Source organism: Sparus aurata, chromosome 5 (assembly GCF_900880675.1).
Source record: "Sparus aurata chromosome 5, fSpaAur1.1, whole genome shotgun sequence".
In the NCBI taxonomy this organism is placed as follows: domain Eukaryota; kingdom Metazoa; phylum Chordata; class Actinopteri; order Spariformes; family Sparidae; genus Sparus; species Sparus aurata.
Window position 1 is genome coordinate 23,350,826 of NC_044191.1, and position 13,718 is coordinate 23,364,543.

The window sequence follows — 13,718 nt, forward strand, 5'->3', positions numbered from 1 at the left end:
TAATATTAAGGTTTGATACGCCAGCTAGCGCATTAATTTACAGCAGTGAACAGTCAATTTGACTGGAACTACTTAGTAGGTGTCCATATATCAGGGGTTAATGGACACCCTGCAGCCAATCAGAATCGAGTATTCCCCCAGACCATGGTATAAATTGAAGTGATCGCCCATATTGAAGGGGGCGATCAGTGTCAGCTTTCATTTTTGTTACTTTTGGGCGGCCCCCCCAGATTAATTGTTGTTACCCCCTGTGCCCCCCCACCAGAAAATTCTCTGGACCCGCTCCTGTAAAGAGGGGGAAGGGTTGTTGATTTACCACTGTTATAAAGACATGAATTCACACTTAACTCATACATTAATATAGTCAGTGATCATTTGTCTTTCTGTTTGTGTTCATATGTGTACATATATTATTAAAACCACAGAAGAGTCAACAAACGATAGCTTTGGAATGGACATAAATCCTTTTTCCTTATCAAATTGTTTAATTTGATGGATTTTTTTGGGGCCTGAAAATGTCAAAACATCCAGCAGAATAAAAATCCAAGAATAAAAAGACCAAAAGCATATCCCCTCGGACAAACGGGTGTCACGTTCAAGTTTCAGCTATGTATTAATTGCAGACGACATTTAGAATAAATTCTAATGGAAATGGTTTGGTAGCAGCTGCCCCGACTGATGTTTAGCAGCCGTTACAAATCAACATAGGTGCTGTTTAGAAATTTGAGGAAACTCTTATGCTATCAACGACTATGCCCCATAACCTCCACAACATCTTTAGACAAACCACCATGGTGCAATATTCAGATGAAAGCTAAACAAAACCTTTAGATCACTGACATCTGGAGTATTGTTCACATAAGTAAGTGAAGTACATCTAATCACTTTCATGCTATTTGGAATCATGGAAACATTTTAAAGGTTCCTGCTGAAAAACTGTGGTCTTAGGCAAACCCGGAGTCATACAGGAAGCTGACAGACTGAATTTCTTTGCACATCTGCATGAACTGTGTCTCCACGTCAAAACCCACAGTAAATGCCCCATTACATTTAAGCTACATTTTGCTGTATCATGTCTAAATATTTGGACGTGACTGTATCATGTCTTTGTGGACAGCTGTTCTATCGAGTGGTCATTGAGCATGCTGTTCACATAATGATCCGTGCCCATATCTGAGGAAAACACCATCCTCCCCGCCAGCTTTCCCATACACACTTTACGAAATGGTGGGCAGTAAGCCAAAGGGTGAAGGAGGCACTTTAGATCAAATGTAAACTTTATCATGGATATCTAATTTCATACTTATTCGTGGTAATACGGTGGGCTACAAAGCATTATCTTAATTAACTTTTGATGTAAATGCCTCTCCATCATCTAAATTCCCGCTGGGCCTCCAAGCGGCGGCCTGCAAAAACCCAGCGATTAGAGCCCAGACAAAATTAGCGAGGGATCTCAAAGGATCAGTGCTCCCCAGAGGTAATCACTTCGTTTTTGTTAAATGTGACCATCCAACTAATGTCTACTGTGTGGGCCAAAAACAAGGCAGGAAGTTGAAGCTGTTGATGAACTTTTAAGCCAAATAGCCCTAAACTGAATCCTGAGCAAATCATTTCCCAGCATGCATGTTGCAGATGCGGGTAGAGAATAATTGCATTGCCTGGTTTCCCTTGAATCCTTGACATCAGTTTTAGTTGGACACAATTCATACCCAACAGGCACTGTTCTTGGCTGGCTGGTGATTGGTTATTTTTCTATCTGGCTCATCTCAAGCAAGGAGTTTCCATTAGTTCCTCCTTTTTGATTGAAGGAGTGCTAATCAGTGAAATCAGTTGCTGTTTCTCTCACCTGCTGTATTCCTGGGTTGATATTAAGTGTTTTTTTTATGAAAGTACCACTGGAAATCTTACCGTTTGTTTACAGGAACAAGTGATCAGCAGCCACTAACCACATTCCGTTTTATTCGACACATATTGGATAAATCATTTCCACATCAAGACACCAAGTATGTTTGCAAAAAGTTCATTTCAAAACATTGTAAATCTTTCAATTAATAAACTCATGGCAAAACAGACACTAATTATCGTCTTTCCAAATAAATGCAATACATTTTTTTCGTTAATTTTACTATTTTTTAGTACTGCGCATAACAGTGAAAGGTTACAAAGCAAAATAGCAGATTATTATAACATGACTCTGAAGGTGCTATTGTGACATGAATAAATTAATTTGAAAGTACATGTATAAAATAATCACGTGTATCATAGGACAGAGAAGCAGACAAGCAAGCAGGTTTTTGGTTATGGGTCTTTATTGGCCTCCATGAACCATGTTTAAACAATGACAATAGGCAGAAAGAAAATAAAATCAAACAAATAAAAAAACAAATAAAAAAACTTCAGGGCTCATGTCCACTGGCATCTCTTCTACCGGTAGCACATTTAATTGCTGCCCATGCGCACCTCCCACTTTAACTCTATAATAACTGAACTCAGCTCTTTTGCTCAGTAGGTATTTTAGGTATTATAGGTACTTGTTTCTTAGTGGTTTGATTTTTTTCAGTACAGTCTGGTTGAGCCACTGTAGAAGTCCCATTTCTTACTGCTTAATTGCTGGCTGAACACCCGCTGTGCACTGGCATCATCTGAGAGGAATTGTTGAGACAAATGCGCTCTCCACAATAAGAAGTAACTTGCATTGGTCTGAAAACAAGTTGGTTCAGAGAGAGGCCTCCGAATATCTATTTATTTTCCATTACTGATTAATCTGCTGTTTATTTTCATGATTGATGGATTGATCATTTAGTCCATAAAATGTTTCAAAAAAGTAGAAAAATGCAAAACATTTCCCAGAGCCCAATGTATTGTCTTCAAATAGCTCATTTTGTCCAACCAACAGTCCAAAACCAAACTGACTCGTCATTTACTACAGTAAATCACAAAGAAAACTAGCAAGTCCTCACATATGATAAGCTGAAAACAACAAATGTTCAACATTTTCACTCAAAATTAAACAAAAACAAATAATCTGCTTATCGTTGCAGCTCTAGTGGAGATACACATGTTACTGGATGCAGAGCTGTTGTGGTTCTAAGGTAGTATATTCACTTCACTTGAGTGTAATTACAAGACAGAGTGTGAAAAGGGGGACGTCTACAGTGGCTAATAATGTAAAACCATCCCCGGAAAAACAAGGCCTTCCAGCTGCCCAGAACTCAGAAAAATAAAGTAGCACCATCTGTTGACACAAACCTTTACAAGGCTGAGTGACAGCATACAGAAAAACTGAATCCTACAGTTCAGAGGCATCCAGATCCTCAAAATCTTGTCAGACTTATGTTCATATTTTGCATTACCAACATTGGTTTTGGAAAATGCAGGAAATGCAGTGAAATGAACATACAGAATGCCCAATCACCCCCCCCCCGCTACAACATCTTTACTAGTTTGCTTTTGCAGTTTGTTTAAATATGAACACAATTCTGTAGACAGCCACAGAGCGCCAAAGATATGAGGCATGTATACCAGCGAAACAGTCTTTGAAATTAACGTGGAAAATGGAAATTCAAATGGAAAACCGACTGTGCTCTTTTCTGCACCAACAGTTGTCTGTGTCAAGAAAAATCTCCACTGAATGATAATGGTAGAACTAAATTAGTATGAATTAACAAAAGACTACCCTCTACCTGTAGCCATCTGTAAACCTGGCCATTCAGTGAAACTTCTGACAGCTGCAAAGATGACAAAGAAGCCAAACGTTTATGCATTTAAAACAAATCTTCTTAGGAAATGTGCCAAAGTTCAGCAGCAGTTTAGTAAGCAATCAGTAAATGGTCGTCCTTCCACAAAGGCTGCATCATTGACACATACAAAGACGGACGACATTTCTCCACTCTCTTGCACTGTACAAAAATGAAGCCAAAATATTCTGGACACAAGCACTGTCATCTTGTGCTGGTGACATCATTTGGAGCCAGAGTCTAAGTAGACCCTGATGTCCTTCCCCTAACCCTAACCAATCATAACTCCTCTTGACTAAACCTTACCAACCCACTCAATGAAGGCAACTAGTCCCAGTCAATCATTCATCGCTCATGACCTATACTACAGCCAGCCACCTGGGGGGCGATCACAATGTTTTGGCTTCACTTTTTTCTGGAGGTGTCACGTCGCCCGCCTCTATACACAATCAACTGGCTACATACAGTAGATTTGTCTGCCTCTGGTATCAAATAAAAGCTGAAATGTTCCAAAAAAATCTTTCAAAAATAGCCTTGTATTATTTTTTTTTTCAGTTGACATCCATACAGTTTAAAAAGATACAACAGGTAAAATGGTTGTCACAGGCTATAAAGTATGTTTAAACTCACAGTTCTAGCATGTTAAGAGTCAAAAAGGTTTTTCATCTTAGAGCATTGCTACACTTCTACCATAAGCGACTACTGAACCTGTACCATTCGGCTGATCCTTCAACTCACAGCACTGTCATGTAGCTATGTTAGAGCAGGAAAGATACAATAATGTTTATGAGTCCCGAACATACAGGATAGTCGCCATCATCAGTCAAAGTATCTATTGCTTTGGTGGAGGCTGTGCAGTCGCCCCATTTGGAGTCAGCCTTTTTTTTTTATCTGTGTCCATCCAAGTTCTCTGTCCTTTCAATCCTTTATTCATTCTGTTCCAGACCAGATGATTTGGCCATTGTTGTATGTGCATTTTTATTAAGTTTCTTTGCTAAACAAATGATTAAGAACAGAAATGATACACTAATCCAGATTTTTGCCATTGTTTTTTTCTTTTGGACAAGCCCAACACCCTAACATTTGGTTTGGTTTTCTTTCTGAAATAGATCTCTTGGACTTAACCAACCTCAAGCAATTTTGAGCGTGATGCATGATAGATTACCTCCGTTTTTACATCTCGTTATGGAGGTAATGATTCCTACCCTGTACAAAGACAAGAACTCATTCAATACTTTAAACAAAGACAGGAACATTTTTTAGAAAAAGAACCAATAAGATCACTTTCACATTGTGGTGGTAGAGAGTATTGTGTACCATATTTGCACTGTAAAATGTACAAAATTTTCACCATGTTGTTGGCTAGTGACCTGCAATCTTATTCACAAGCACTTTGAAGCATGTTTATTTATCTACAACATACAGTGTACTCTGAAACAGTAACACATTTATAAATAAATATTGCAATCTTAACAATCTTACAGTTCTCCTTTTTATTGTCCGTTCTTCATGACTCGTCACCTGAGCTTAACGAAGGTGAGGCAACCTCTGCCTGTTCTGTCTCCTTTCTTTCCCCTTGTTCTCTTATGTGCTATCATTCACCAGCAGGTCAACTGTCTTCAGTCTTTCATTCCTTCCTCACCCTCTCAAATGTTAATTTAAATAAATAGATTTCTAGGAGAAAAAAAAGAATCATATATTCTTAAAATCTTAATAAATCTCTGAAATAAAAAGCTACAATTAATACCTTCCCAAATTAGAACAAACTTAACAAGGAAAAAACATAATAAAAACATTCTATTTATCAAAAATGACAAACAAAAGAAAAAAAAACAACATAATTATGTTTAGCAATAACAAACATGTTTCATGAACCCATATCTATTCGTGGGATCGTCAAGAGTGTCACTCCATTTTCATTTGTATTGTAATATCATCAGTATATCCTGTTAGCTCTGTGTATTACACTGCAGGTACTCTGGTCTGTCTCGTTGCCAACGTGTTTTCTGTTTTGAATCATCCTCATTATTAAGTGTTCGGTCAGGCTCTGCAAAGCCCAAGCAGCCTCCTTTTTATATGAGACACCTCTGTCAGTCGTCCTATAAGTTACAGACAGTATTTCACTGTGTACTTTTAGTCCACAAGGTTTCTACTGCTGTCCAGTCACAGACAAGGAGACGGGGCCAGGGGATGACAGGATTGGTTCTGAATACAGGGAGAAAGCCGTCATTGGCTGGAAGGTTTCAGGAAACAGGAAATAAGCCTCGAATATGGCTAATGTCCTTTCCTGTTTGGAATTGTGCAAGTTTAAATGCCTCTGTCTTGGATCCAAGGGAGAAACAGTCTTTTGTGTGACATATCATTTTCCAATTCTTGACACATTCGGTTGTTGAGTAAAGAGTGAGGTTGCCCGTATCAGTGCTGAATGGCAGTTCCCACCAGTGCCATAATTTATAGTTGAGTACTAGGAATATATATATTTTTTACATGTTACATTTTACTTATGAGCAATGCAAATGGGTCACATGATAGAATAAAAACAAACAGATTGTATTCTTCAGTAATTATAATCAGTGATTCCCTACAGTATATAACCATTCAGCAGACGTGGCAGGTTAATAACAGGTTTGTATATTAAAACTAGATATATCAATAATCAATCAACAGCCGCCGCCAATACTGGCAATAGTAAAAAATAGTTATTGCCATCCTTGTTTTTTTATGTAAAGTGGCTTAATAATGTTTGCCCAATATCATACCCTGAATTTACTGTATAGCACAATGGTTCACTGGTATTCTGAAAATAAACAATCACAAACCAATAGTGACATTGTAATTGATTTTTACACTAACATTTTCACAATAAATAATATGAAACAAATTCATAATGTTATTTGTTTGCTACCATTGTTTTCCATGTGAACTAGGGATGACAGAATGCTTTCCATAGCCTAAGGGGAGCTGAATGAAGCGTCCCCTAAACTGTCTGTTCAATAATCTTTTAAACTCTTTGCCACACTTTGTGTTCCCTTAACTGTTCTCATATTCCTCCCATCTTCCCTCCCTTCATCCATTGCAAAGGCATTACAGGTGAATTGTACTCATTGTCCATCTCCCCCCCTCCTGTTCTCATCCTCTGCCCCTTCATTTGTCAGTCTGTTTCCCTTCAGTCACAGATTGTCTTGTAGCCTTTCCATGTAGGTTCTGATTTCTGACTGACCCAGGTCCATATCCTGGCACACCCACTTGATGTCGTCCTCGCCCCCATTGGTCATCAGGACTGAAGAGTTGGCGTATTGGCCACCCCCACCTGAACTATCATTGGGCAGAACAGTGGCAAAAGATGTGAACTGGACACGTTTACGCTTGGCGGCTGCAACTGCAGCGGCAGCTGTGGCTCGTGGGGAATTATTCAGATGCTCCGCTTGGCCAGTGGCATTTTTGCCACCTGTAGTGATTGTAGAAAGGCACTGATGTGGTTCTGGAACAGATCTGGGCAAGGTTTGTCCGTGGTTGATGCCTCGGTGTCCACCTGTGCCACCACTCCCACTGATGGTGCCCATGCCTGTACCCACGCCCATCACCAAGGTGTTACCAGCACCGTTCAGCAGGTACTTGTTCTCTTCGTATCCTCCTTCATTCCGGTCAATGATGGTGGTGCACTCATCAGGCATCCCACCCTGGCATTGGTCAGAGTGGTCAGCCAAAAGGTCGGCCTCGTTGCCAAGCCACACCCAATCATGGGCGTGGTTCATGTTGCCTCCTGCTTCCAGCACAGGGACCTGCTTGTGACGGTACCTGCAGATGAACAGGGATAAAAAAAAAGACAATTTCAGGCTTTGCTGCTTTTTAAAATATTCATAATGAATGGACTGAACAATTAGTTTTAAGTCAAACAAATAAAATCTGCAGTTAACTTTGTGCTAGCAAGCAAATTACAGTGGATGAATCAAATTAAGCCACATTGTACACATTGCTCATCAATACCAGATGATTGGTGGCTTCAGGTTTAATGAAGGTCCGAACAGTGTTTTTTCAACTTTGACGCGAATGAATGGAGAATTATAAGTTAACTTAACAATGGACTTTTATTGCTGAGTTTATTTCCAATAATAAAACAATGTCCAAGTGTCCCAATATTTCACCTGAAAGCAAAGCTGACACAGTTGATGAGGAAGACCAGTATTGCCAGACAGAATACACCCAAAAGGGCATACATTCCAATCTCCAGGTCCGACAGTCCTCTAGTGGTTTGGGTCAGCTCACTATCCCCAGTGCCTGGTACCTCCACTTGTGCTGGATAGCCACTGTAGTCCCCTGCTTGGCTGGGGCCTCCGCCTCGGCTGCTGCTGCTGCCCCCACTGGCAGCCTTACCACCTGAAGCACGATGGGTTACTGTGCTCTTGGTCGTTGTGCTAACCTGGTAAAGGGAAATAAGTGTAATTAAAGACATTTTAACTCTAAGTTTCTTTATCAAAGCAAATGTTAATTGCTAAATTCCAACAGTTTAGTGTTGGACACATTGTACAGCAACTTACTTATTTTTCCAATTACACTGACAATACTTTGGAAAAATTGGAGTCCTGTACTTTCTCTATCCATCCATTGTGTCCTCTCACCTTCCTCATGGCTCCTTCCTCCCGATCCACTGCTGCACTGTTGGACTTCCACTCTCCATCCTTAGGTCGGTGCTCGCTGGTGCTGTTGTCCATCCCTCCTCCGTCCTCCTGTCCATCTCTTCCCATCACGCCTCTTTCCTCACTTTTTGCTCCAAACTTCACAATCACATTTCCAACTCCAGATGCCAGAACACTCTTCCTTTTTGATTTCTGGCAGGTCTCAGAGATGACCATCTCCACACGAACAAGTGTTCCCTGTCCATCGCCCTCTGCCACTACAATAGGCCAATGTTGCTCCTAATATAAAATAGAGACCATGTACATGTAAACACAGCAGTAAAATCTAGACACTATATTGTCACTTGAAGTCTGTAAGTCTTCCAATTGCCAGTACCTGATTGGTTATGGAGATAATGCTCTCGTCCAATGACACGGCAGAGAGGAGGAAGTCTTTGGGATCATAGACATCAAGCGGTGTCACTGAACCATCACTGTACTGGATCCACGCAGTGATCACAGCTTCCTGAAAGACAATGAGAAACAGAGTTGAGTTATTAACCGTGTTCCTGGAGGCGTAGGAGGCGACCTCTGATGGTCCTTTGAGAATGCAGTCTGTGGACAGGTGATCAGGTGCTAATTTGTCTATCCCATTCTGCAATCACTGCTGCCAGCTATTCGAGTCTTTGTAGTTCCTTGTGAAAGCTTCATGGGCAGATTTCAGTCCACCATTATTCAGCATTTGATAGTAGTATTCTCTGATCACATGGAGAAACATACACTCAAACTACAAAGCTACAACAAAATCCATGGTTACAGTACATAATCTACAATGCAGAATGAGGAGAAAAAGGAGCTACGTCGAAAGATCAAATTGTCTAGTCTTTGAATAGCTCTAACTTTAGTCCTGCCATACTTTACCCTTCTCCATTTCAGACTAGATACCCCCAAATTCTCGGTCTAAACCTAATCAACGTCACTCTTCATACCTTAAACCTTACCCAGAGCCCTAGAGTACAGAAGACCTGCAACAACGGAAGTTCTGAATCATTGGTTGTCACATTCATGGAGACTTCAGATAGATCCCAGACATTCATATCTGGCAATTTAAATGAGTCCTGCTTTAAAAACGACTATACATGGTAAAGCTATTCATGGCTAATGGCCTTGGTAGTTTGATATTGTGAAAATATGTTTTTGAAATTATTATTTGATCGTGTCTCTGGCACAATGGAAATACAGAGCATGAACATGTAAACATTGATAACCATGTCTCTGTGTGCACAGACTGGCTTTTTCTTTCCATTTTCTCCCAGTCTCTGTATCTCCCTTAACAATGAGGACAAACACTTGGAAGAAAAATGTCTTTGTCAACAGTCTTCTTCCAGCAGCAGCTCCTCAGCAAATAAAAACAGAGTTCAGCAGATAATGTATTTTCTCAGCTTGTCTTTAAGTGATCCTGCCTCACTAATTTCCCTTGATAAAAGCCTTTGCTTTCTTTAATCAGAACACAGAAAGAATTGTGTAGGTATAACACAGTGAAAACCTCCCTACAAAAGTAATTAAGCTCCTTCATGAGGAACAGCACTTTATCTCTTTCCCTCCCTCTTTCCTTTTTTTTTAACTTCAGTCTTCTTCTCCTCCTTACTTTCCCTCCTCATAGTCGCGCCATATTTCCACAGGTTATGGCGGGTGATGTAGATAAAACCAGACAGATAGAAAAAGGAATTAACGCTTCAATAAAATGCAAGATCAAATCTGTATTTTCATTGTAATGAGCTACTTCTCGACCAATTAGCCCTCAGATGGAAATTATAACGTGGGGTATTGTTTGAGGAAAAAAAAAAAAAAAGGGAGAGGGCACTTTATGGGGGAGTAAAGGAGGGTGTTTGGGATAATAGCCTGAGATAGTGTGCCATAATAACCCTTGGCCATGTGAGCAAAAGCCAAGAATAGCTTGTGGCATGGTAGCCAAGAAATATAGCATGCATACAGGAGCTCAGAAGGCGATCGTGTTTACTTTTAAATTGGAAAAGCATATTTGATTTAAATTGTGTCGAATACCTCTGTAGCAAATGTAGTTTCAGTTGTGACTTTAACGGAGCATTGTTAAGAAACTAATTGCCTTTATGTGGTTCTCGCTCACAATATTGTTTTACTGTAGACCTCGAGGTGGTTGTAACTGTAGTTAAGTAGTGCTATAGCCTGGGAGTTACGCACTCCTAATTAGAAACTGATTATGGGAGAGATAGCCGGGATATGATGTTCGCCGCGCAGAATTACTATTTAACTTCTATGATTACATCCTTTGGGGTATTACTGTAGAGACTGGAGCGGCTTAAAATACGGTCCATCCATCTGTGTGTGTGTGTGTGTGTGTGTGACTGTAGAAGCAAGGTGTCCAAAGTGTGTTTATCATTTTCATACATTCTGAAAATCTAAAGAATACATCCCTGCGAGGACATGGAGAGATTCTAATCTGAATGTGTGTGTGTACCTATAGTATATCCTACCTGTTTAGGTGTGTGTAGAAGGTCCGTAGCTGTAGTCGTCAGCTGTATGGCCTGGTAATTTCCAGGACTTGCTGACATACTGAGGGACAGAGAAGCAACCAGCTGGACTCCCAGGTCTGTGATGGTGACCTAAACAAATAAGAGATAGAAGCCACTGAAAATGCTTGACTTTTACTTGTTGGGAATCCTTTTAGTGGCTACAAATGACAAGAAAGGTACGTCTTTGTCTGACAGACGGTAAAAGTAAATCACTTTCAAGGTGGAGTAGATTCAAAACCTTTTGGGTGATGAAATTTTCATAAACTCTGGGGAAATTATGCAGTTGAAGCAGTACTGTCGCACTGAGGCAAAATGAAATGAAAAGTCAGAGAATGGCATGCAATATTTAGACAATTTTAAGACACTGAACATGGTGAGTATAAAAGTAAGTCTTCAATGAACCACAGAGGAAGAACTAAAGACTGAAAAATCACGTTACCTTTTTCATGCCTTGTTATGCCAAACCGTAGCATGGCACTGTTTTGCTCAATATACTATACATACAAGTCATTTGGGGTTCAATATCCAGAGGGACTTTCCTAATAAACTGTGTTTACTTTCTCTGTGAGACACTGAATACTGACACACACACTGAATATTATTTCATTACATTTTTAGGCTAAGCCCCTCAATACACACACTTTGTACAACCAGTGATCTGCACCCTGAGATGTCAGAACACACAATTGTAATAGATTCCAATACATAGCAGTGTTGCTTTACCTTGTCATCCAACACGGTGACAGTCTTCTCAGCCAGGATGGAATCAGACAGTGGCGACAGAACCTGCAACAAAAGATCAAACGACACATGAACAGGTGCAAAGTGACTTGGAGGTTCAAATTATAATTAAGTTTAAATGAAAAAAGAAACTTTTGGCTCCCTGAACATTTTCTCTGCATTAGAAGTGTCTACATATGCATAAAGCAATTTCGTCCGAATGTAAGGTCTTCAAAGCTTTCATTAAAAATTTGCAATTGCAAATTTCCTGCTCTAACACCCACTATTCTGTCTGGTAGGTCTTTCCAAGGAGAACAAATCCTGAACAACACAAGTCAAGTGTTTTTCTATTTATGGCAACTGGAAAATCCAACTAAGTCTGATGGGTGATGGAATGACAGCTTGTGTCTTAATATTCCCAGGTAAAAACAATTGTGAATCCTGTTGTGTCGAATGAAGGAAATTAGAAAGTGCAGGTATAGAACAGGAGAGTCTGGAAGACAGAACAGGAGAGAGATGCATGAAAGAGCTTTCGTTGTCGTGTCAGTGATTACTGCCTAAAGGTGACAGTAAAGTTTGTAACGCTGACGGAGGAGCAGTGAGAGCTGCTTAACACCGAGTGCTGTGGGCCACAGGCTGGCAGTATCTGTTAAAGTTAGGAAAATAACACAATGACACTGTAACACACGCTAAGTGGTGGAAACAAATACAGTACACACGCACACAAAGCGTTCACATTTGCCTTCCAGCTGTGACACAACTTAGCATAATCAAAGCACAAGGCCAAAACTAAGTCACCAAAAGAGAGTGAATGTAAAGGGACGAGACAGAGAGTGTGTGTGTGTGAGTGAGTGATGGGGAGCGAGGGGGAGAGAAATAAATGGAGTAGTTGTCAGAGAGAGAGGGACAATGACAAATAGAGGAGGACAGAAAGTGAGAGGGGGCAGAGAGAGGGGCCACGAAAGAGATTGAAGTACAGATGGAGCAAGAGAGCCTCGGACAGACAGTGATAGAGATTAGGAGTGCCGTGCTGTAGTGTACTACTTCACCACGGCGACAGTAGGACAGGCAGATCTGATTGGTGTACAAAGAAAAATCTCTCAGCGACCGTGTCGGGGCGTCAAACTCAATCCCACCCTCAGCGAGGTAACAAAATGCAATGATTGACGGCTCTGGGATTGCTCTTCAAGACAGCCAGCGAGTGAGAGGGCGAGCGAGAGAGACTGGGGGCGTGAGAGAGGAGAGAGAGAGAGAGAGAGAGAGAGAGAGAGAGAGAGAGTAAGAGAGGGAAAGAGAGGGAGAGAGAGAGAGACGGGCTTGAGAGGAACAGGGCGAGATCCGGGGAGACGAAGCTGGGGGTTAAAATTGAAATGTCAAACTATCAAATGACGGCTGTCGACTCTGGCATCTCGATGGGAATGCTGGGAAAATTCTCTCTCTTGGCGCCCAAGCAGAGCACAGCTGTAGCTGTGTGTGTGTCTGCGATTGCGTGCATGCATGCGGTGGTCCCCTGTCGCATGACACAAACACACACTCAGCTGTTCCCACAAATCCCCAAGATATGCCTCTGCTGCTGCTGCTGCTGCTGCTGCTGCTGCGCTGAATTCAAGGCCAAACCACTTCCAACACATGCACAAAACACTCTTCAGAGCAATCATGCAAATGTCGGCACTTAGAATAAAATGTTGGTTTATTGAAAGTATTCTTACACGAAAGATGAAGATGAAGAGAATATGACACAAACTGTTTTCACTGCGAAATATTTTGTGGTTTTGGCTCCACAACAATATAAGAGTAATGTAAGACGGTAAGCCAAAGGACTGTCCTCCACTGTCACATTCGGTCACAATGGGCCGGCTTACTGGAATTCAGCAAGTAGTGCGAATGTGTTCTCCGCGCGCCAATGCAAGTGTGTGTCTGTGTGTAAATGCCGAACATCACACTGAGACGCCAGAGCCAAATCCGACAGTTAATTGTGGCTAATTGTGTAACGAGCTTGCAGGCGAGGCTTATAAACTGCAGGGAAGGACGAGGAGAGGAAGAAAGAGTGGATAATGTTTACGTCGCTGGAGTGCTTAAGGCTGCAATCTGAG

At 41.0% G+C, this 13,718-nt stretch overlaps 1 protein-coding gene across 1 annotated transcript in view; it reads right to left on the minus strand.

Moving 5' to 3' along the window:
* Positions 1–2,291: 2,291 nt before the first annotated feature.
* LOC115581939 (transmembrane protein 132D) overlaps positions 2,292–13,718 on the minus strand; it is a 267,149-nt gene continuing 255,722 nt past the window's right edge. The window contains exons 11-16 of the mRNA XM_030417539.1: positions 11,629–11,691; positions 10,867–10,995; positions 8,751–8,879; positions 8,357–8,653; positions 7,883–8,157; positions 2,292–7,535 (exon numbers count right to left, since the gene is read on the minus strand). Of these exons, the coding sequence (XP_030273399.1) occupies positions 6,908–7,535; positions 7,883–8,157; positions 8,357–8,653; positions 8,751–8,879; positions 10,867–10,995; positions 11,629–11,691 (1,521 nt within the window). The 3' untranslated portion in view covers positions 2,292–6,907. The remainder of the gene's footprint in view (positions 7,536–7,882; positions 8,158–8,356; positions 8,654–8,750; positions 8,880–10,866; positions 10,996–11,628; positions 11,692–13,718) is intronic.